The 25,826-nt window shown below is 34.7% G+C and overlaps 1 protein-coding gene across 1 annotated transcript in view; it reads left to right on the forward strand.

Moving 5' to 3' along the window:
• Positions 1-273: 273 nt before the first annotated feature.
• LOC123250064 (sodium-coupled neutral amino acid transporter 1-like) overlaps positions 274-25,826 on the forward strand; it is a gene marked incomplete at its 3' end in the record, with an annotated part of 47,853 nt that continues 22,300 nt past the window's right edge. The window contains exons 1-9 of the mRNA XM_044679102.1: positions 274-348; positions 1,540-1,596; positions 7,519-7,634; positions 17,818-17,891; positions 19,680-19,772; positions 20,117-20,198; positions 21,043-21,125; positions 24,901-24,963; positions 25,076-25,173. Coding sequence (XP_044535037.1) covers positions 274-348; positions 1,540-1,596; positions 7,519-7,634; positions 17,818-17,891; positions 19,680-19,772; positions 20,117-20,198; positions 21,043-21,125; positions 24,901-24,963; positions 25,076-25,173 — 741 coding nt within the window. The remainder of the gene's footprint in view (positions 349-1,539; positions 1,597-7,518; positions 7,635-17,817; positions 17,892-19,679; positions 19,773-20,116; positions 20,199-21,042; positions 21,126-24,900; positions 24,964-25,075; positions 25,174-25,826) is intronic.

The following is a 25,826-nucleotide window of genomic DNA, read 5'->3' on the forward strand; positions in this document are numbered from 1 at the left end:
AATCACTCCAACCCTACCTCAAACCCCTCCTTTCTCCTGCTGGACCTCCTTATTCCCCCAACAAACTGAAGAAACACCATAACTATCCCCTGGCTGTGACCTCCCATTTCCTCTTAATATGTGAAAATATTGGTTAAAGGGTAGTGCCTTTTAGACAAAGAAAAGGGGATCATTTTTGAACCCATCTAGAGGTCCCCCACAAACACCAAAAAAAGAGGAATCAATGTGTCCTAATCACTGGGTTGATTTTTGGTCAGCTGCAGGATTGAAGACATGGACGGCTTGGCATCTCTAATGCTGGCAGCCGTGGGAGAAATCTATACATGCACAAGAATGAACTTGCATGAGGTAGTTTTGGGGAAAATGTATGCACAAACTGCATGCCTGTGGTGGATTTTTAGGGGTTTAGAATGATGACAACAGAAGCCTCATCCCTTCTCATTCCATTGCCTTAGAATATTCCAAAGACTCCTTCTTATTTACTGGTTACTCTAACAACCAACACAATTAATGCCCAGTCTTAGAAGCAAGAAAGTTGCCTAGTATGGTACTGATCTACATGACTATTATTATTGGAGTTACTTTCCTGTTCTGATGGGATTCTAGCCTCTGCTGAATTCTTGGAAGATCTCATTCTGAGTTACGCTATATATTTTTTTCTCTTGGAGCCCTTGAGACATTGTCAGTTTTGGACATCTACTAAAATGTAGAGGAATATACTAGCTACCATATAGCAACGTCAGAGAATTTCAAGAGAATGACTGAGCAGGTAGGCTGAATATCTACTTTAGCTCTGCACTCTCACCCATTTTACACTAATTTCCCCTCAGGGTGGTCAGAGACCAGAGGTGGGAGAAAGCTGAATTTAGTATGTGTGGTAGACAGGGGAGTGATAATGTTATGGAATCCCCTAACCATAGAGGGAAGGGAAACACCCACAGTACTGATAACCAGACCAAATCAAGACCATCTTAGGCTCACCACAACAGGTGGGATGATGAAGGGAATCCTGGGCACTGATGGCATGATTGTTTCTTCTCTTCCTCTCCTCATATCACTGCCAAACTACAGAGAAGGAGTAAGCCATCAGACCAGGAAAGCCCCTCACCCAACAACACCAAGGTGACAGTCTCAGCTCTAAGCAGGGACACTGAGCCTGTATCAGAAGGAAATTCAAGCATGTATCCCAGTCTTAGAGAAGGCAGCAAGCACCACAGAGAGTGCCAAAGAAACTTCTCCACTGATGGCACAGGACACTCATGTTCTCCAAACTCTGATCATATAATCTGTAGTCCATTGCCAACCAATAAACTCATGACTCTAGGGGCAATGACTCCTGTTTGATGTCCCTGGCAAGCACCCCTGGCTGTGGAAGACAAGATAACTTGTAAACCCTCTCTAGCCTGCTGAGAAGCCTTCATTGACCATATTCTCTCCTGGGGTCCTCCAGAGAGCCCCCAGTCATCACTTCAAAAACCTCCTCATATTCAGCACCAGCTGGAGAGAAACCCATTGATTTTTCCTTTCTACTTCCATTAGGAATTGAAGATGGCGATAATCAAGGAGTCATTAGAGATCAATCATTCAGGGCCAGAGGTAAGCAACTTAGAGTGCAAAAATTAAGGTCATTGGGTTCCCAAATGGAAACTTTTTCTCATTATGCTCTCCCCATTCTCTGAGACCCTGGAAGCCTTAACCAAACTATAAGTCCTCTAAGTACAGGGTCAAGGAATCATCTAGAAACCAGAATCAGACCCCAGGTCCCACCAGTCCCTATGGTACCAGCCTCCAAGGCTCCTGGTCAAGGTGCTTTCTCTCCAGGATCCTGAACACCAATAAATACAGCTTTCACAGCTGTATCCATTACTGTAATCATCTCAGTGTTGGGAACATGGAGATACTTCATGGGACCCATTGGATCTATTCCACCTGAATTGGCCCATCTTAACCAGTTAGCTCAACATTTTATCCAGGTACAAGTGGGGATCATCCAGACCCATGCACCTGCTGCTCCCACATCCTGGCCACCTTCATGTCTCTCTGTGACATATGAAATTTGGAATTACTGAGGAAACAAAGATTTGAGCTTCCAAACATCAATTTGTTAAGCAATGCATGCCAATTGAATAAGAAATCATAACCAGACCTCTTCTACTTGACACTAGACCTCAAATTTGGGGGAGACGGGTTTTTATGCATTAAAAGAAAACAATTATCAGGACATAAACCAGGATGAAAGACTAGGTAATCTGATTTCTAATAGGAGGAAAGTTTTGAGCCTTTCTAAATTGGGAAGGAGATGAGTGAGTTTCAGGAAGTGGGAGGGTGGAGACTAAGTGGGTGGACTTTTCTAGATGTGAGACAGGATGTCATTCAATTCTCTTGTTTAGCAAATAGATGGAATGTTTAAAAAAGTGAAACTTGGGTCACTGATATACTGTGGTACAATCAAACACAACGGATTTCTCTACTAGCAGCAATGCAAGGATCCAGAGCAATGCTGAGGGATTTATGAGAAAGAAAACTAGCCACATTCAGAGGAAGAACTGTGGGAGGAGAAACACAGAGGAAAAACAACTGCTTGAACACATGGGCTGATGGGGATATTATTTGGGATGTAGACACTAAAAGATAACTCTAACCCAACTAGCAATAACATGGAATTAGGTTTTGATCAATGATACATGTAAAGCCCAGTGGAATTGTGTGTCAGCTAAGGTGGGGGTTAGGGTGATTTGGGGGGAGGGAAAGAACATGAAATATGTAACTATGGGAAAATATTAAAAATAAAAATTTTAAATTAAAAAAATTTTAATTTTAATTTTTAAAATTTTTAAAAATTAAAAAAAAAAAGAAAGAAACTTGTGTCACAAAATGGAGTTAGTTTTTCAAGATGAAGTCACTTTGGTTCAAATAATTCCCTGAGGTTTTTGCTTTGCTTTATGAGGGAATGGTCAGGCCACACCCAGTATGGGTCACTTAAAGATAAGATTTTCAATAGGTTCATGTTTAACATCAATATCCCATACCTAGAAAAGATAACTGGGAATTATTCTCTCCAAAGTTATAGCTGCTGATTCCAAGAACAGTAATGATGATATTCAAACCTTGTTAGATTGACTCTACTGTTAAACTAAGTCAGACTACAGATCAGACTACTTAGAGAACTCCTAATGGACTAATTTTGAGAAAGGAGCTTTACACATTTCCAAGGTAACATGAGAAAATTCAGTAAACACAAATGCCATGAAACAAAAGTTCAAAGCTATATCAATAATATGAAATAATATCATCTCCTTGTAGCTTAGTAACCCACCCCCAATATCCATTGAGTCATCACACTTTCAACCCCCAGATGTCCCATGTGGTCATCTAGTCATTAGAAATATCTTAGACAGTCTAAAATAGAGGACATCCTCAAAGCAGCTCTGAAGAGAGCTTTGTTCCTTTTGTTTAGGGGAACATGCAGAGATACCTAAGTAATTCTGATAAGATCTACTGAAAGCAAAATTGATACAGTTTAGCACATTGTCTTAAATTTGGTTGTCCAAATCAGAAACTTCAATGAATTTCAGTTTTTATCTGTTATTTTATATATTTTTTTACCTTTAGCTGATATAAAAATCTTTTAAAAAATTCATGGGAGTTTGACTTGTAAAATGAATCCCTTTGTCTTTTAAAATATCTGATAAGTACTTATAGTCAAATAATTTCACTTTATGATTACCAATGCAATTTTATATATAAAATCTTTAATCCAACTTTCAAAGATTTTTATTAAAACATATTCAAAGCCTAATTTTTATACTAGGTACATTTGAGAGTCAATCATATACCGACAAACTGTTTAATCCTGTTTCTTTCTCAAAATTTACTATTCCATTTAATTAGAAAACTTTTACATTCATCTTTGTCTTATTTCTTTGTCTAATTCCCTCCTTAGGAGGCTGTCATCCCTATATTATAATTTGGCCACAAATACAGGTTAAAATGGCAAGATTTTTCATGTTTGCATCTTATTTCAACAACTCACAGAGGTTCTAGTATTAATTTGTTATACACTTGGTATTGTACTTACAAAACTTCTACTACTCACTTGTCCTAATTATAGAAATTTGCTATGAAAGGAATACGGGAGGCATAGTTATGCCAAGGCATGACCCCCTCAAGAGGAATAGACTTACTGAATTAAATAAATAACAATAAAAACAAATTGACATTTATATAATGCTTACCATTGTAAAAGGAAAAACTGAGAAACAATTGTCTCAGCAAATATTGACTTTATTGTAAAAGTTGTAAACCACAAAGTCAAGGTCTTGACAGGTCCAGCATAGCTTAAAACCCCACACCCCCAGCCCATTTGTTGTCTGGTTTATATACTTTATTCAAGCAAGTCAGATTACAGAAACCACCACACAAAAAGGGGAACTGGTCAGCTGAATATTTCTTCAGTGAGACAAACAGAATTTCACTTTCTACAAGATTTCGTTCTTCTAAAAGTTCAGGTTTTTTCTTTATCTTCTAAGGGGGACAGATTACATAGTCCCCTATTCTATTAATGATGAAAATGAAGGTGGTGAAGGTTATCCTATAATGTCAAAGCCAAATGAGATACCATATCTCAGGAAGTCTAGACATCTTCTTGGCAAAGGTATTTTGCTAAGCACACAGGGAATACCCCTTATTGTCTTACAATATAATGATTGATTACTGATTCTAGTAGGTGATTATTCAATCAATTAATAATTATAATTATTCTTTATTGGGGGCAGCTGGATGGCTCAGTGGATCGAGAGCCAGGCCTAGAGATGGGAGGTCCTAGGTTCAAATATGGCCTCAGACACTTCCCAGCTGTGTGACCCTGGGCAAGTCACTTAACCCCCATTGCCTACCCTTAACACTCTTCTGCCTTGGAGCCAATGCACAGTATTGACTCCAAGATGGAAGGTAAGGGTTTAAAAAAAAAAGAATTATTCTTTATTCTATTATGATTACAATTTATTGTTATAATATTGAGTGCCTGATAGAATCAACTGCAGAAGATATATAAAGCTCTAAATAGGCATAAAACAATGAATATAAACTGAATAAATCTGCTTAATTAATTTATTTTTACACCATATGCCAGACACTGTGTCGAGCAATTTATAATGACTATATCACTTTGATCCTTACAACAACTTTAGGAGGTGGGTTCCATTATTTTCTTCTTTACAGGTAATTGAGGTTAACAGAGATAAGACCGTTTGCATAAAATCACATAGTTAATAAATTTCTGAGACTGAAGGTTTCTTTGATCCATTAATTTTTCCAGCATTATTTTTACATTTGATTCCATGATTAGTGTTATTGTTGTTTATTCATTCATGTCCAACTCTTGTGGTCCCATGGACCAAAACTACCCATGGGGTTTTCAGTGAGGACCAGTGTCTTTAATCCTAGTAAGACCTAAACCTATAAATAACTAAGTCGACATATGGACCCCACTTTATCTAAGCATTTTCTCAGAGGGTGTATCATACTAGAATCAACATAGTCTGTATAGAACAGATTTGCCCCCTTACACTTGGTGTAGGTGGCAGGAGAATTGGCCCTACACTTGTCCCTTTTCTAATTTGGACAGTCCCTAATATTTCCTCCACTTAGAAATCAGATCACCTAATTTTGTATCCTGCTCTATATTCAGTTGTTTCCTTTTAATGCATTAAATGGGGCCGCCAGATGGTTCAGTGGATAGAGAACTGGTCTTGGAGTCAGGAAGGTTTGAGTTCAAACTGAGGCTCAAACATTCACTAGCTTTTTGATCCTGAGCAAGTCACTTAACCCCTGTTTACCTCATTTCCTCATCTGTAAACAGCAAACCATGTAAATCTCTTGAAATTTGCTGGCATGTCTAACAACAATGCCCTGAAAAAGCCAGGCTACTCCCTCTCTGACTGGCCCAGTGTAGATGCTCCCTATGAAAGAGTCGTCTCCACGTGGCAATGGCTAAAGCTATGCCTCTGCACAGAACTTCATCCAATACTGGGCAAGCTGCAAGCACTAGCATTTGGGAGAGGATGATTCACCAACACCTTAAGACCACCATCCCCTTTTTAGTTAGTGTAGTAAGTTTATAAGCAGCCAGTTTGAAGTAACAATAGCAGGAAGTAAGATTGCAAGGGGGAACCCAGATATCACAGACAGAGCCAGCGATCAAAGGAACATTATTTGCATTCTATATTGCATATTAATAAAAAATCACATCCTGAGATTATGTGGGCTAAACGAGGGAAAGCCATCTAGGCTTCATTGTCAGTGTCTTTTGGTCCTATGAAATATAAACCTCAGAGCTCCACACATCCATAATAAGACCAGTAGAATACCAAATTACTAATTCTGACATGATGTAGATATCTTCTTAACTTTAAAGTTTTTCTCACAACCTTGAGATGATATATATTATGATATATGTTAATGAACTAACTCTAAGGTTGCATGGATAAGAGTTAATCTGTTTCCCCTCCCAAGCCTTATAAGAATGAGATCCCCAAACTCCTGTCCCCCAACCCTAGCATTTTCCTCTCTTCGTCTGGATCTAAACTGCTGAGTAATCCCAACTGTAATCCATGGTTACATGAATACTCTCTCTGCCTCTTCCCCTGCCCATTCTTTTCTTCATGCTGTCTGGCTTCCTCCACTACATTATCCCTGTCCCCCATGCCATTTACCTTTGTTTCCACTCACCTTTCATCACTTATCTCTACACTTTCTGTGCTATTCATTCCTGTACCTTCTGTACTTTTCTGTATGAGATTGAAACCTTACTTCCAGCTGCCATCATGTTTTTTCCTGGTAAATGCCCAAAGAATTGGGAGTGTCTACCCCATTTGATGGTTTCATAAATTAATTAGCAGTTCACCGTATTAGTAATACTTTACCCTCAAAACATAATAAATATGAAATAATGGACTTAATTTCCTCTATTTTGGTTCAACTTTTCCTGAAGCTCCCAGATTGGTCTTTAGATTATATACCAAGGTCTTTCATAAATAACTCATATTTGTATAGTATGTTAAAGTATATAAAATAACACATTGTCTCATTTGAGTCTCACAATAACCCTCTGAGTAATAATAACAGCTAAGATTTAAACAGTAGTTTGAGATTTATAAAGTGCTTTATTATCTCATTGAATCCTACTAAGAGTATGTACTGCTATTATTCACATTTTACATGTGAAGAAGCTAGCTCAGTGAAATAAATAGCTTGCACAAGATCTGGAATGGGATTCAAATCTGGTTTTCCTGGCTTCACATCTATTATTTTACACTGCCCTATATTTCATATCCATACTTATACCACTGCCAATTGCACTATCTTGAATGCTATTTTTTTCTATTTCTCAGCTTGAAGCCACTTAAAAATAGTACAAAATAAACTCCCCCCAAAAGAGTCTTTCATCTCATTTTGTACTATGAAATGTAATTTAGATTTTATTTATGTTATTCTTAGTGGTTTTTTTCTTTTATGCAGGAAACTGAAGAAACTTCATTTGGCACGTGTGTTTTTAACCTCATCAACTCCACTATGGGCAGTGGAATTTTAGGACTTTCTTTTGCTCTGGCAAACACAGGAATTCTATTATATTTGTAAGTATTAGCAATGAAATGATTTAGCTTTTATATCTATTCAAAAGTGTTTGTATTTATAAAATATGATTTAGAAAATGTTTTTAGATAATTGAGTATTTTCTGACTTTCTTACTATTAAAAAGTGAAATTTAATTATCTATCTATCTATCTATCTATCTATCTATCTATCTATCTATCTAATTTTTTTAAACCCTTACCTTCCCTCTTGGAATCAATACTGTGTATTGGTTCCAAGGCAGAAGAGCTGTAAGGGCTAGGCAATTGAGGTTAAAGTGACTAGGATCACACAGCTGGAAAGTGTCTGAGGCTAGATTTGAACCTAGGACCTTCCATCTCTAGGCCAGGCTCTCAATCCACTGAGCCACCCAGCTGCCTCCAGTACTATATATTTTAAGATACTTTGTATATATACATATCACTCTATATTTTAAAGATACTGTGTGTGTGTGTATGTATATTATCTCTTTTCATCCTCACAATGATTCTGAGAGGTATATGTAGTAAGAGAATAATTGTCCTCATTTTGTAGGTATGGAAACTCAGAGAGGTTGACTTACTATAGAGCTAACAAGTGGCAAAATTCATATTTTTTTTTTACTTCAAAATGAGTGCTTTTTCTATGTTGCCAATGGCTGCCTCCCTTTAACTTGGTTAAATCACTAATTCTTTTCCCTCCAAATCAAAAGTTATGTTTTGGCAATTAGGCATGTCAATCTCAAAATGACTAATATTTGTTTACTTAAAGTTCATCTAGTTATTAAGTAAAAAGGAAAGGGAAAATAATTTTTTAAAGTACTATACCATGCATCATAATGACTTTTAGAAGTAGAAATTTAATATGTATGTCTTTGTCACTTCAAAACTAGTTCATGTGGACCTAATCATTTGAGCTCAACAAGAACTATTAGGTGCTCTCTTATTATGTTCTTGCTGTTGGCTCCCTAAGAGGGAGCTTTCAGGGCTCTATCAGTCATTTTAATCTCATTATAAGAGAAGACAAAATTGAAATAAGCTTGATTTGTTTTGCCTTCTCTTTGTTGTCCATTATCATTGTTCCATCCTTGGAAGCTTTTCCTTTACAGAGCTCCTGAACTGAATTGCTGGATTTCATTATCTTTGAAAGAGATATTGCAAGGGCTAAATTAGGAGTTTTGACAAAATAAGAGAGCAGCTTTTAACGACTAACATTTTAGCTTAATTAAAATAGGGGTAGTAAAAGAATATAGTAAAATGAATATAATCAAGGAGAGAAATATAGGAAAGAGGTAGAGAAAGGAAATTTCCTAATTCTATACTAGTTATGCTATAACTACCTATAATTACTACCTAAAACTGCCTATATCTACCTATAACTAACAACCACCCCACAAAGTTCCAACCCAATCCAGCCCAATCAAAACCAACCTAATCAATGTTTAATCCAACCCCAATTAGATCTGTCAATGAACGACTAGCCACCTTCCAAAAAGTTCAAGAAAGAATAAAAAAACCTAATAGTCCAAAACAAAAGCCAAAAAACCCTCTGAAGGCTAAAGCAAAAAAGCCCTCTCAGTAAGCTCAGGCCCACCTTTAAATTCCAGCAACTAAATGCCAACCACCAACCCACACACTCCCAGAAGCCAACTTTTCCACAACTGCCAGCCCTAACTGTCAGCAACTGATGGCCTTTTAAACCCTTTTCCTACCTTACTTCCTTTCTCTATGGTTTCTCCTTCCTGTCTCTATGATTTCTACTTCCTGTCACTGTGGGCTGGTTAATCCTTACACATCTCTATGGTAAGAGGACTTCCAGGTCCCCTGCTAAATTAAAAAAAGGAATAAAGAATTCCTTTTTACAATCCCCCCTGTGACCCTTTGGGAGGCTAGTCTCGCCAATTGATTAGTTAAACATGTCTAAATTATACTTCTAAAAATCTTCTAGTTAAAGGTGCCTATAATATTACACTAATAGAAAACTAAAATAATAATAAGGATAGGGAAATAAAAGAGAAAGAAAGTAAAACCAATGGTAGGTAGGCACATTGACAAAAAAACAATTAGGAGGCAATCCCCTTTGGCAAAATAAATTTACATTCATTAAATGCATTCAACCCCCTTCAGTTCAATCACTACTTCCCACAGTTCACTTTAGATCTTCTGATGCAGTGTAGTTTTCTTTATGGCATCTTCTTAAAACCGTTCACTTTTCTTGATTCAGGAAGTTAACAAATCCTAAAATTACTCTCAAAAGATTTCAGACCTTGGATTTTACAAAATATAGTTCCCAATTACAAATAATACAATCCTAAATCTTAAAATTTACAAAAATTATACTCTATGGAATATAAGAACCTGGAGATATCAATTTAAATCTAATAGATACTACATAAAAAAGTATACAATCCAACAGCAGGGAAGCAAAACTACTGTAAACAATTCTCTCCAACCAATCTTGAAATAATGCCACAAAAGGGAAATATAACAAAGGTAAAGTGAAAACTTAAGGTTGAGTTAAAAAACACCTAAAGCTACCCATCTCCATTCATGTACATATAAAGTAAATGGCTTTTTGTAATCTGGGGTGAGTTCATCCCATTCACCTTTGTGATTACTAACCGTATATTTCCCTCCATCTTGTTTTCTACTATTTATCCTTTACTCTCTCTCTCCTTTAACTTTGTCCCTCCTCAGGAATATTTTTTCCTGACTAGTCCCTCTTCAAATTAGCTCTCCCTTCTATCAGTCTCCTCTCCCTTTAATTTTTTCCCCTCTCCTCCTAGTTCCCTTTAGAGAAAGATAGATTTCTATACTCAACTTTGTGTATATATATTATTCTCTCTAAACCCAATTCCAATGATCATAAGGTTCAATTTACATTTCCCCCTCCAATCTAATAGCTCTTTCATGCCTTTTTTAGGTAAGATAATTTACCCCATTCTCCTTTTCCCTTCTTCCTTCTCCCAATTCATCCCTCTTTCTCAATCCTTAAGTTTATATGGAAAAGGGTCCTTCTTGGGTAAAGACCAAAGAGCAGACCAGGAAAAAAGTGACCTTATCTCCCTCTGAATCAGACCATCTTAGAAACATTTAAAACTTATAGACCCTCAAAACTAGCTCTGAAAACAGCATCATGAAAAAATCTGAAACTTGGGAAAGGGTTACCCTTTCACCCCTGAGATGAATAGAGCCTAACTTTAACATAAAGTTCCAAGTCAAGAAATAGGTTGGAAAAATGAGCAAATAACAACAACAAAAAAAGAACTTGACCATAAAAAGCTACTACGGGAGCAGGGAAGATGAAAACACAAACTCAGAGGAAGACATGAAAAGAGTTATAAGGAAAGAGGCAAAGAAAAATACAAAATGGACCTAAGAATTCCTAGAAAAGTGAAAGCAATATGAGTGAAAGAGGAAAAGTTAGGAAAAGAAATGAGAGTGATGCAAAAAAAAATTATGAAAAGAGAATTAACAGCAAAATAAAAGAGGCATACAAAAAACACAAAGAAAATAAAATCTTAAAAAATAGAATTGGCCAAATGATAAAAAGAGGTATAAAAATTTACTTAAGAAAATAACTTCAAAAGAGGATAGATGGTACAGTGAATAGAATATTGGGCTTCGAATCAGGAAAGTCTGACTTCAAATCCATCTTCAGATGTTACTATCTGTGTGACCCTGGACAAATCACTTAATCCCTATTTTCTTCAGGTTCTCAACTGTAAAATGAGGACACACTAGCAATAGAAATGGTTAATAGCTCCAGTCTCTGGAGTCACAAAGAGTCATACATGACTTCACAACAGCAACATCATCTAAAAAGCAGAACAGACCAAATGGAAAAGGGGGTATAAAAAGTCATTAAAGAAAATAATACTCTAAAAATTTGAATTGGGCAAATGGAAGCTAACAAATTGATGAGACATTAAGAAAAAATACATCAACATAAAAAATAGGAGAAAATGTGGAATATCTCCCTGGAAAAACATCTTGATCTGGAAAATAGTATGAGGAGAGATAATTTTAAAATTATTGGAAGAGCATTATCTGTGTTGCATGCTAGGAGCCAAAATGGTGGAATGAAGGATGCTCCACTCACCCAACCCCCACCTCATTACACACAAAGAAAATAAATTGCCTCAACATAAAGGGAAGCAGGAGGAACACATCTTACTGGAGAACAAAGAGAAAATAGTATAGGGAGTGCAGCATCTGTGGGAACTGCCAGAATTCAGACTAGCCCAACATACTGCTATGCAGCCAGAGGCAAAGAGATGGCAAAACTGGAATGAGCCCAGCCTGAGCCCCTTGGCAGGGGTAGTGAAGGGACAATGGACAGAAAACCAATACATGCTTCCATGTGGCCTTGGGCATTGAAGTTGCAGAGCACCTAAAGTAGCAAAAGAGCAGAGTAGGTGATTAGGCAAGTCTAAGCCACTTGGTAGAGGTAGCAAAGCAGCAGAGTGAGGACCAGCCCAGCCCATGAAGCAGCAAGAGAACTGGCAGCATGGGGAACAGAATATAACTGGACAAAACAGCTTCAAGCCTCCATACAGCAAGTCAGCAGGGACACCACCACTCCTCTGACAGACACAGTTGCAGGAAACAAAGGCAGCTGGTCTACTCCAAGTACCAGTTCAAGCTTGGAACAATGCTCTCTCTACTCTAGGGGCAGAGAAGAACCTCAATAGAAAGATAAGGTAACAAAAAATAACTAGAAAAATGAGAAAAAGATAAAAGAAGAAATGTGAACTTAGAAGGTTACTTTAATGACACAGAGAAGATTGAAATATGAATTCAGAAGAGGACAATAATGACACAAAAGAAACATGTGAAGCCTCAAAGGAAAGTGTGAAGTGATGTCAGGCCTCAAAAAAACCCTGGAAGAACTAAGTTTAAAAACATTTAAAAATAAGAGTATTATTGGAAAGACTCAAGAACTGGGGGGAGGGGGGAAAAGAGAGGAGGGGAATTCACTGAATAAATCAACTTCCTAAAAACTAAAATAAACCAAAAAGAAAAGGAGGCAGCAAAATACACTGAAAAAAAAGCAACTTCCTAAAGCCTGGAATGGACAAAATGGAAATTGAAGACAAAAAACAAAGAGAACAATTCCTTAAAGTGTAGAATTGGCCAAATGGAAAAGCACATTAAAAAACTCAAAGAAGGGAACAACTCTCTAAAAATTAGAATTGGGCAAATAGAAGCTAATTAATCCACAAGACATCTGGAAACAATAAGAAAAAATCAAAAGAATGAAAAAATAGAAGAAAATCTGAAATACCTCAGTGGAAAAATAATTGATCTAGAAAACTGATCCTGAAGAGATAATTTAAGAATCATGGAAATCTGAAAACCATGATCAAAAGGAGAACAAGAAATTATCAGGGAAAATTGCCCTGATATCCTCTAACAAAAGGGGAATATAGAAATAGAAGGAATCTACCAGATACCTCCTTTTTTTTTTAAACCCTTAACTTCTGTGTATTGGCTCCTTGGTAGAAGAGTAGGCAATGGGGGTCAAGTGACTTGCCCAGAGTCACACAGCTGGGAAGTGTCTGAGAAGTCAGATTTGAACTTAGGACCTCCCATCTCTAGGCCTGATTCTCAATCCACTGAGCTACCCAGCTGCCCCTACCAGATACCTCCTAATAAAGACCTCAAAATAAAATATACAAGTCCTATTATAGCCAAATTCCAGTACAGGCCAAGGAAAAAAGTACTATAAGCAACTGGAAGGAAACAATTCAGATACTGTAGAACCACAGTCAATATTATATAGTGTAAGGAATAAAAATTTAGGTATTATAGATATATATTAAAAATATGTGGCCGCCAGGAATCAACAATTTAGGTTGATTCCGTAATTAAATCAGACCCAAGTCAGCATCGGGTTGAAGAGTTTATTTACAATCGGTAGGTAAAAGTAGGAATAAAGAGAAAAGTAGAGGCTAGTCCTGTCTGGACTGAGAGAGAAGAAGGTTATTAAGCTTAATAATGAAGCTGTAAGCCACAGGGCCCAACAGCCAGATAGGCAGAGTTTAGAATTGGCCCAGCTAGGCCAAGGAAGCCAGCCTAACTTACCCACGTGACAATATAGAGCGTAATCTGTCTGTGGTCTCAGGAGATGCTTCTTCTTCCAGTTCGAGACGGCCACTCCCCCCACAGGAAGTTCACTAACTTACTTAAAGAGATAGTGTCTTTCATCACTTCCTGTGGTCCACCTCTAATTCAAATGGACAAATGGCAGTTTCTACATTGATTTGGACTGCCCAAAGGGCAGTCCCTTATTCTTGATTTGTTACTTATTGTCACGTGTGGGTAACTCGTCTCCCCTCCCCACTAAGGGAGGTGGGAGTGACATCATTAGCACGCCTGGGTTGAGTAGATTTTTGACTATTAATGGGATTGAGCTAATTCTATTTACACAATAGTACCTAGCAGTTTTTACATCAAAGGACTGGAAGGTATGGAATATGATATACTAAAAGGCAAAGAATCTAAAACTACAAACGAGAATTATATAAGAAAAACTAACCATAATCCTTCAGAGGAAAAAATCAATATTTAATGAAGTAAAAGGCTTCCAGATTTTCCTCACCAAAAAATAAGAGCTGAAAAGGAAATTCCATGAATAAGGAATCCAAGATGGCAGAGTAGAAGCAGGGAAGCAAAACTACTGTTAAAAATTTTTTTCCAACCAATCTTAAAATAATACCGCAAAAGAGAAATAAAACAAAGGTAAAGTGAAAACTTAAGGTTGAATTGAGTACATTCATAACAAGGAAGGTAATAAATAAGATTCTTAAGATATCTATAATACTTGAGATAATTAAGATACTTAAAGTACTACAGATACATAAAGTACTTAAGAACTTTATTACTAATAGGCCAATGAGAAAGAAGGAAGGAGGTAAGCTGAATAGAAAGGACTGATATTAAAAAAATCAAGATGGTAAAGAGGAACATAGAAAGAGAAGAGAAAAGAAGAGATAGAAGGAGGTAAACTATCATGAAGAGGCTCATAGGAGTCCATACTTTGGAGAAGAAAATTGTGGGGGAGGGGCAGGGAATGTATGAACCTTACCCTCATCAGAATTAGCTCAAAGTGGGACTAACATCTATACTCAGCTATGGAAATCTTGACAAAAGGCACTATAAAGAATGAAACTATCAATAATAAACATATGCACCAGTTATAGGAGGTTATAGGAGGAAATAGTAAAACATTACTACTGGAGGACTTTAACCTTCCTCTCTCAAAAGTAGATACATTCAACCAAAAAAAAAAATAAACAAGAAAGAAGGTATAGAGGTAAATAGAACTTTAGAAAAGTTTAATATGGTAGACCACTAGAGAAATTTGAATGGGAATGGCACTTTCATGGAGATTGACCATTAAAAACCTCACATCTAAATGTAGAAAAGCAGAAATATTAAATACATCCTTTTCAATCCATAATGCAATAAAAATTTATATTCAACAAAGGGCAGCAGAAAAAAAGAATAAAAATTAATGGAAACTAAATAACCTTATTCTAAAGAATGAATGGGTCTAAAAATAAATCACTAAACAATTTCATTAAAGAAAATGAGACAAGGAGACAATATACCAAAATGGAAGGGGTGCCACTAAAACTACTTTGAGGAAAATGTATATCTCTTAATGTTTATATCAGTAGAACAGAGCAAAAGCAGATCAATGAATTGGGTATACAATAAGCTAGAAAAAAGAACAAATTGAAAATCCTGAAAAATCAAAGGAGAGATAAAATCGAAAGTAAGAAAATATTGGATCTAATAAATAAGACAAGAAGGTGGTTTTATGAAAAAATAAATAAAATGGATAAACCATTGCTTAACTTGATTTTTTAAAAAAGTTTTTACTTATATCAAAAATGAAAAAGGCAAAATCGTAATAAATTAAAAAGAAATTAAAGCAGTTAATTGATGTTATTTTGCACAAGTATATGCCAATAAATCTGACAATCTAAGTCAGTGATTCCCAAAGTGGGCACTACCACCCCCTGATGGGTGCTCCAGGGGGGCAGTGATGGCCACAGGTGCATTTATCTTTCCTATTAATTGCTATTAAAATTTAAAAAATTAATTTCCAGGAGGCTAAATAATATTTTTTTCTGGAAAGGGGGCGGTAGGCCAAAAATTTTTGGGAACTACTGATGAATATTTATAATAGATGTGAAATAGATGAATATTTACAAAAATATAAACTACCCAATTAACAAAAGATGAAAAAGAATAACTTAAACAATCCTATTGCAGAAAAAGAAATTGAGCAAACTGTCAAAAAATTCACAAAAAAAAGACCCCAGAAGCAACAAACTAGAAAAAATTTATATAACAAATTTCTCTGACAATGGTCTAATTTCTCAAATACATAAAGAACTTAGTCAAATTTATAAGAAATCAGTTGACAAATGGTCAAAGGATATGAATAGGCAGTTTTCAGAAGAAGAAATCAAATTTAAGTATAGTCATATGAAATAGATATAGCCATATGTATAGTCATTATTATTTACTAGAGAAATGATAATTAAAACAATCCTGAGGTACCATCTTCTATCAGATTGGCTACAGAAAAGGAAAATGACAAATAAAAGAATAGATATGAAAAAAAATGAGACACATGCACTGTTGGAGTTTCAAACTGACCATCCTGGAGAACAATTTGGAACTAGTCGGGATGCTTTCAGAAAAAACTAGAAAGACTTATATGAAATGGTACAAAGTGAATTGAGTAGAATTAGAAGAACATTGTATATGGTAACAGCCATATTATATGATGATCAACTGAGAATGACTTAGTTATACTCAGCATTTCAGTGATCAAAGAAAATTCTAGAGGACTTAAATTAAAAAGTGCTATCAAAGAACTGATGGAGTCTGCATGCAAACTGAAGCATACTTTTAACTTTCTTATTTCTTTTTTTTTCAGTCTATGTTTCTTTTCCAACATGACTAATATTGAAATATGTTTTAAATGACTACACATGTATAGTCTACATAAAATTGCTTACCTTCTCAAGAAGGGGTGAGAGGAGGAAGAGAGGGAGAGAATTTGGAAAAAAAGTAAAATAATTAAATGCAATAATTCTGGATGGTATAAAATAATTAGGAGGCTATTTGGCAACACTTACAGGAACTAGAGGAGGAAAATTACAAAGCATTTTTTCAAACAAAAACAGATCTGAATACCTCAAGAAATATTACTTGTTCATGTGCAAGAAGAGTCAATATAATTAAAATGGTAATACTGTGTAAATTAGTTTACTTCTTCATCGCCTTACCAATCAAAATACCAAAGAGTCACTTTGTAGAGCTAGAAAACGTAACTAAAATATTCATCTGGAGGAACAAAAGGTCAAAAATATCAAGAAAATCAATGAAAAAATGAGAACAGGATACAAGATCTATAAAAGTTTAATTGTCAAAAACAATTTGGTACTAAGATATTGAGAGTTTGATCAGTGGAACTAATTAGGTACACAATAGACAATTGCAAATAAGCATAATAACCTAATAACTTTCAAACCTAAAGACATTTTAGGATATGAACTCGCAACAAAAATTGCTGGGAAAATTAAAAAGCAGTCTGGAAGAAAATAGACATAGACTATCTACCAACATAAGTTCCAAAAGACAACATATTAAACAAGCCATCGGAGCACAGAAGAGATTGCTATTGCTAACTGCTTGCCTGGACAATTTTTTTTTTGTGCTGCTATTCTAGCATTTTATGACTTATACCATCAAGTGGATCAGGGTTTTTAATCTTCCAAATATTTCCCATATGTTCATGAGCCACCCTTTATGCTTAGGCAATCTCTAAGCCTGTAAGTTATAGCTGAATAGTCAAGTCTTCATTAATGTGAAATTGGTTTTTTTCTATAATTACATATGCACATATAATGTTGCTCAAGAATTTTCTAAACAGATCTAAAGAGAGGGGCTTTGAACTGGCTAAAGGTTTTTAATAGTTAGCTAGGCTATGATGAGCACTTTTCTTTCTTTTTTTAAAAAGTATCTTCTTAATGTATATTTTTAAAGAGGGGATGGGATGAGTAATAGTAAATGTAAATAATACTGTCCATTTAAATAAACCTTTACTTGTCTAAAAGTTTAATTCCAAAGATAATTTTCTTTTTGTCTAATTATAAACAAAATATTTTTTGCCTTGTTTTAGAATTCTTTTGATTTTAATGGGATTGATGACTACTTATTCAATCTATCTTATGTTGCTCTCTGGAGTTAGAACAGGTAAGTTCAGACAAGATCCAATTTGGTTAAGTGGAAGAAGGTCAAAGGGAAAGACTTTCATGATGATATTGTTAGCTGGATTTCTTTTTGCCCTTTCAGCAACCTGATCTTAGAAATGGCAATTGGGATAGCAGTCAAGAAATTCCTTTGGTGCTCACCTGGGGCCAAGACAAAATGCAATATCAATTGCATTATTTCAATACACATAAAACAAGTGAGAAATGCAATTTATTTTTTAAAAACCCTCACCTTCCATACTAGAATCGATATTGTGTTTTATTTCCAAGGAAGAAGAGGGGTAAGGACTAGGCAATGGGGATTAATTAAATGACCTGCCCAGGGTCACCTCGCTAGGAAGTGGCTGATGTCAAATTTGAACCCAGGACCTCTCATCTCTCAATCCACTGAGCCACCCAGCTGTTCCCAAGAGAAGTGCATCTTAAAGGAAACTTGATTAGACTTATTTTTCTCAGTTGGAGATCATCTTACACTTATGAGTTCTACTTTATTTCTCACATCAAACCAACTACCCCAGATTTTAAGAACAAGTATCTTATGTCTTCAAATTGTCAACTCCAAGTTTTAAAAGGAAATGGATTTATTCATTCTCTCTTGGGCAAGTTCCAAAGAGAAAACATTACTTCTGAGCTAACTTGGAAGCAGCTACTCTGAAGCAAAGCAATTATATTACTGAAAAATATAATTCATGAAATGTATTATTTTGCACTCTTCTTCCATACTGAGTTTCATTTGCAATACATTTTCTACATTAACCAGAAAATTTAGATTCCTGTTATAGTATACAGAATCTTATAAAAACATTCACTTTGAAATTGAAGATGTACCTGCTGTTTTCTTTTGAACATTTGGTTTTAGAAAGATCAGATTATGAAGTTGTCATTGTAAACTGTCTTTCCTTGTTTTGGAAAATATTTAGAGTTTAAATTATAAAGAAATATAAACAAGATTTTAAAAAATGAATAAATTTATCTTTTTAGATCAGCCTCTTAAATGTTTAGAGTTTCTGCTCATGTATTTTATGTTCTGGCAGACATATCTATTATGTTTTCATTTTATCTTTCTCAGTATTTTGATACCTGAATTTTAACTGAGATCATTATCAAAATTATCAGATTCCTAGTGCCACAATTTCTGAGTACCCAATGTAAATTGTTTTATTTATCAAGCATATGCCCTTGATAGAATCAAGTTTTTAAAAATGTATCAGCCCAAAAATAATGGGAAAAAGTTGCAAAAAAAACCCCAATTTCATAAACTTAAATTACTTCAATTGAGGCAAAAAAACTCCAACAGTCTAAGCTGGATTATTAGAGTTTATTAAAGATTTGAGCTTACTAGATATTATTAAAGCAAAATACTTCTTTTGTGGTAGTGTGGGTAGATAGGGTATCAGCATAATTGTATCAGTCCTTTATTTCATTTTGGCTAGGTAAACTGTGCCTAAGAATAAGATTTAAACAGTAAGAATATCCAAAGAGAACTATGTCTACTTGAAAAAAGTACAAATAAGCCACATGACCTATTAGGTCAATTTGTATGCTTTTGCAGTCAAATCAAAAAATTAGAAATGGTGATCACTTTGACACTTAAATATTTTTAATGTGGATGTTTAGAAATAAGACTTCCTTCACCCTTGTGACAGCCCAGAACACCATCTGATTTTGGCAAGACAGGAGTTACAGAAGTAAAGAATGATCACTGGATCTTGGTTGTTTTGATTTGATGACTTCTGTCAATTTTTATGTGTCTTAAATCTATTTTAAACAGGACTTATGAATTATGAAGAGGTAGGTGAGAAACTCCTTGGCCTCAGAGGGAAGTATTTTGTATTTGTAACCATCTTTCTCCATAACCTAGGAGGTAAATACAACACAATCTTTCTTCCTTCTCTGCTTCTTAAAAGGCATATACATACTTTAAAATGGAGTGACTGAAAATATTTTTCCTTTTAGTAGTTGTATTTGGGTGGTCTTATCAATTTGATGTAACAAAATAAAAAACATTCCATACACTTATAGCTAAAATGACAAATGATGTGAAGTATGAACTGGTCTCATCTTTTGTTTAAAGACAATTAAATTGCTAGGATATATAAAACTGTTTGGTATCTTAATGGATCAATCTGGGAATAAAGCTTTGTAGTCTTTTGTGTATCTTGCAACAATAAGATCTCCTTTCTGAAGATGTTTTTATTTCCTTCTTAGGTATATTGAGTTATCTTTTTATAATAAAAGAGGAAACACCTAGTATTATAAAAGCTATTATTGGAAAGGATGAAACATTTTTGTAAGTTACAAGACTATTTTTTTCAATTTTAACTTTAAACTTATATGTGGACCAATAAGAGTTTTTATTTTAATAAAATTCCAGTCAACTGAACTTAGAGTAGACTGGGATGAGAAAAATAAAGGAGAACAAATATAGGTAGAAAACAGGCTTTTGTAGATGGAAAATCATCTAACAGGCAACAGAGGACTGTTATTGCAATTTTCCAGGACTCTAAACTGAAGTCATTATCTAGTTTACATGAAATGAAATTTATTGCAGTATTTTCAATAAACTTATAGCATGCAAAAATATAAGACAGTCATTTTGTTAAAGAAAGAATATAGCATGCTAATAATGTGTGTTTTATATGATCTGGGCCTTCTCACAAAAGATTCAGGTAGTCTTAGATAGCATTGTGGTTTCATTTTATTTAGCAATTTCCTTTCATTATTATTTTTTTCTATTTTCCTTCAAGGGAAAATTATGGAAGCCTGTAGTCCCAAACCATTCATTCTTATACTAACATATCAAATGTAGGGCAGCAGTGGGAAATAAATACCTACCTCTAATGAATTTTTACTTGCTAACATTAGCTTTATAAAACCAAACCAAAAAAAGGATTTTCTTTCAATAACTGATAATGTCTTATAACCTAACTAAATTTGATGTGTGCATTTAGTTTTTAAGCCATTTAAATAATTCAAAATAAGAGCTTTATTTTAAATAGTGGGAAAGAAAAAAGTATAAGGTAGAATGACATAAAATGTCTTAGATCATGGAAAAGGAAAAAATATTATAAATTTATTATTTGAGTGAAAATAAGCTAACAAAACATTTTTTAATTTTTTAAAATATCTTCTAGAGCATGGTATTTGGATGAACGATTGTTAATTATAGTCGTTACAATTATTTTTATTTTTCCTCTCTGTCTCCTGAAGACATTAGGTAAGGAAAGATTCTATATTATCATAGTTCTAATTGTGCCTAAGTGAAATAAAGTTTTAGAAAAATGATGTTTGTTTGTTTCTATTTAGGCCCACTCTGTGAAGTAAAAAAAAAATTTCCTGTAGAATTAAAGAACTCAGATAATGCTTATAAAATATTCTTTTCAAGTCAAGCAGTGAAGTTGAAAAATATCTATTTTAAAGGTTTTTTTTTAAATTTTCCCAGATGTAATTAGTTCTAGTTAGCAGTAAATGTAATCAAAACTTACTGAAAAATTAAAATCATATTAGATTGGGTAAAAATAAAATAATGATATTCATCTCATAAATTACAGATATATGACAACCTACAGACATAAGAATTTTTTATAAATGCTGAAATCTTCCATTGTGTTGTGAGCAGATATAAAAACATATTATGCATAAATAAATCAAGGAGCAAGTCTTAATTTTACATAGCACTTGAGTTTTGTGGATTCAACTAATTTTAAAAATTGCAGTGTTCTCCAAAGTGGGGCCTAAGCATGACTAAAAGATTTATGGTACGATACCAAAGGATCATTAGCCATTGGAGAGTAGGAAGATGACTTACATTCCATCCTCCCTGAGGCTTGTCTCCAACACGTCTATATCTACCCTTCACCATGAAGATCCAGCATTTCCCATCTCTTCTGTCTCCCTGCTGAGTAATCTCTCAACTTTCTCACCTCTCCATGGCACAGACCAGTGATGAAGAGCCTCATCCACCCTTTTCATTCTGGATGAAACAAAATGAATCACGCAAGATATGTAGATAAAGATGGGTTTTAATCTCTATCTGCATTTCTTATTACATTATCTTTTCCCTCAAACCTTGCCCCTCTTTTGAACATTTCTAATTATTTTGAGAGCATCCCTCACCCCTCCTCCTATTCCTTCAAGTTCACAACTTCAGGGTCACCATCATCTTCACCACCCCTCCTTACTCTGACCCATTAAATCTTATTGTTTTTATGTCCACAATATGTCTTGCCTTCTTTCAACTCACTTGACCATCAACTTAGTGCAAGGTCTCATTAGTTTTTGCCTAGGCTACTGCAAGAGCTTCTTATTTGCTCTCCCTTCTTCAAGTCTTTCTCAACTCCAATCCATCCTTCACACTCTTACAAAATGCTTTTCCTAAATCACATATCCGACCAAGTCATTCTCTTACACAGTAACTCTTGGCTACCTATTGATTCACCTATTAAATGTAAACACTAGCATTTAAAGAGCTTTACAATCTAAATCTACCTTTCCTATTTCCTTGCTCCCTTCCCTCCATTTTATTGTTCAGCCATACCATCTTTCTTGATGTTTTTCATACGTAAATATACAAAAGGGATAGGGACAGAGGCTAGACCTGTTACTTCATGATAGAAAACTCTCAGGTGAGATTTCTCCCTTTTCCAATGTAGGTCAGCTTCTTCGCTGAAACTTAAAATCTTAGAGAATTGCTTATAGCACTGAGAAGATAAGTGACTCATATAGGGTCACACAGCCAAGTATATGCCAGAGGCATATTTGATCCAAAAATGTCCTTCAAAGCTAGCTCTATATACATTACACCAGTGGTTCCCAAATTTTTTTGGCCTACTGCCCCCTTTCCAGAAAAAATATTACTTAGCGCCCCCTGGAAATTATGAAACTATTTATTGAACTCAGAATAGAATGTAAAACAAAAAAATGTGGCCATCACCACGCCCCTGGATCGCTGCAGCACCCACCAGGGGGCGGTAGTGCCCACTTTGGGAATCACTGCATTACACCATGTTTTTTTCTCTACACTCATACAAAAACACAACTAAAATATCCAATCATAAGTAAGAAATTAAAATACCATCTATTACATAGAATCAGGCAAAGAAAGATATGGAAAGCTTTCTGCCGCATTAAAGGTAAGGCAATTCCCTTTTTTTTTTTTTTTTTTTGGTGCAATAAATGGAGAATATCCATTACTAATTCATGGTCCTTCCAGTTGGGCTTGTTGAAATGTAAACATCTGATTGTTACCTAATTGATTCACTATCCTACTTTCCACAGGGACTGTTTTAAAATATTATTGATAGAATAATCCCACATATTCCCTCCCCCTGCTCTCTTAGCTAAATAGCTATTCTCATAATTCACAAGAAAACTTCAGACCATTCACCATTCTCCCTTTTCGACTTTCCTCATTTTTCATTACTATTACATTTTCTTCCACTATCTCCTCTCAGTTGAAGAGGTGGTTGAGTAATTAACTGAATAATGGATTCCTAAGAAAGTTACTGTTTACAAACTCCATATCCCTCCATAGATATATAGGTATTTTTCAGGAAAAACATGAAGCATATTCAATCACATTGCTCTTGCTAATATTTTTAGTGAAAGCAAAAAAGTTTTTTAACATGTTAAATGAAAATATTCTAAATATGTTGTTTATATCATCTTTAACTCATGCTTATAAAATTTTTGTGTATATTTTACAATACACATAACATTGATATAATACATATGTCTAATTTTTATATATGTAATTTATATAAAACAAGTTTATGTTTTATACTCAAAATACTCAAAAAATTTTATAGATAAGATTGAACAGTCAAAAATGTTTGGAGACTACTACTTTAATTACTAAATTAAACTTAATAAAATATTAATTATTCATATAAACAGAAAAGGAATATAAATAATTCCCAAGTTATTTTAATTTAATCTTGGAATGTATTGTTTTAGTTATATTTAAATATAGGCATGTCCAATGTTATGGGAACCCATTTCTAACCAAATCTATAATGATTTAGGAAGAGTTGAGAAACCATCCTGTCAATAGGCAATCGGTTAAATTTTTGAGTTCTGGGCTATTTGTCCAAAGTTGCTGAAAACTTTTATGACTACTGAAAAATGTTTAGTTTCTGTATCTATTAGATCAAATGATCTTCAAGAAGATAAAAATTAATGCAGCTCGGTTCTCCATTCCTTAGGTTTCTTTTTTATGCATTTATATTTTGGGGATAGAGGACCAGCAGAGGGAGGTTTTCTCCTTGAAGTTTGAGAGAGTGGGGTAACTTCCAAAAGATAATTGATAATGCTTCTTGATAGCTGTGTTTGCTTAGAAAAATGCTTAGAAATAACAAAGTAATCTACTGAAATTAGGTCGTTCCCTAAGACTTTTCCCTTTCTCTTTGCATGTGATTCAGATTAGCATAGAAGTATTTAATGAAGTAGATAAATTAGTCTGAACATAGAACTTCCACTGTAGAATAGCATTTAAGATCTCTGGCCCAAATTTTAGGGTTTTCTGTTGATAGGTTTAGAATCTTTTCTCCTCAGCGTAAAGCAGTGGTTCCCAAACTTTTTTGGCCTGCCGCCTCCTTTCCAGAAAAAATATTACTTAGCCCACTGGAAATTAATTTTTTTTAAATTTTAATAGCAATTAATAGGAAAGATAAATGCGCCTGTGGCCATCACTGGCCCTCTGGATCGCTGCAGCACCCACCAGGGGGCGGTAGTGCCCACTTTGGGAATCACTGGAGTAAAGGAAGAAGTGATTTTATTACAAATCCATATTTCAGTGTTTGAGTCTAGTGTCTTAATTTCTGCTAATTAAGGTGACTTTGTGAAATAATATATTTAGTAGCTCCTCTGATTATTTGGCAGTTGTGTAATATTGGGACTTCATTTATATTTTGGAATTCTGAGCTGAAAGATACATAAGGAAAAGTGATAAATGACATAAAAATGAGTAATTTTTAAATTATTATTTCATTTAGGATATCTTGGCTATCCCAGTTCAATTTCTGTGGTTTGCATGATGTTCTTTCTCATGGTGGTAAGTGTTAGTTGAAAGAATTGGATTGAATTTTCCATGACAGTTCCTTTTAATAACTATTCTTACTTTGCAAAATATAATCTAGCATGTCTCTTATTTTATATAATTGCAGGTAGTAATCAAGAAATTTCAAATTAGTTGCTCCTGGATAGGAAAAGAACCATCAGGAAGTGAGGAATCCTGTGAGGCAAAATTTTTTGTAATAAACACAAAGGTATGTTTTAAATTAAAAATTAGGTTGCTATTAGTGACAATTAGTGATAATTTTGCTACCATTTTTCTTAAAAAATTATGTAGAGACACCCCCTTTTCCCTTTCTGCCAAGTACCTATGTTGTTAGAGAAAGGCTAGTAGTGGATACAGGATCAGGACTGGAGTCAAGAAAACCTGAGCTCAAATCTAGTCTCTAACACTTCCTATCCATGTGACCCTAGACAAGTCACTTAATCCTGATTGTATGGCCTTTTCCATTCTTCTGTCTTAGAATCAATTTTAAGATAAAAGGAAAGTGTTTAAAGAAAAAAAAAAGACCAAATTAGGCAGTTAGATGACACAGTGGATAGAGTACTGGGTTAGGAGTCAGGAAGACCTGAGTTAAAATCCAATATCAAACACTATTTGTATGATCCTGGACATTGTTTAACCCTGTCTGCCTCAATTTCCTCATCTGTAAAATGGATTGGAGAAGGAAATGGCAAACCCACTCCAATATCTTTTCCAAGAAAACTACAAATGAGGTCATGAAGAGTCAGACATGACTGAAAAACAACTGAACAATATCAACAACCTTTTAACACCCAAGCCTATATAAAAAAATTCTTCATGATGGATAAACTTTCTTGGAAGAGATACTGCTGTTAGGTAAAA

This window comes from Gracilinanus agilis, chromosome 5 (genome assembly GCF_016433145.1).
Source record: "Gracilinanus agilis isolate LMUSP501 chromosome 5, AgileGrace, whole genome shotgun sequence".
Taxonomy (NCBI): Eukaryota; Metazoa; Chordata; class Mammalia; order Didelphimorphia; family Didelphidae; genus Gracilinanus; species Gracilinanus agilis.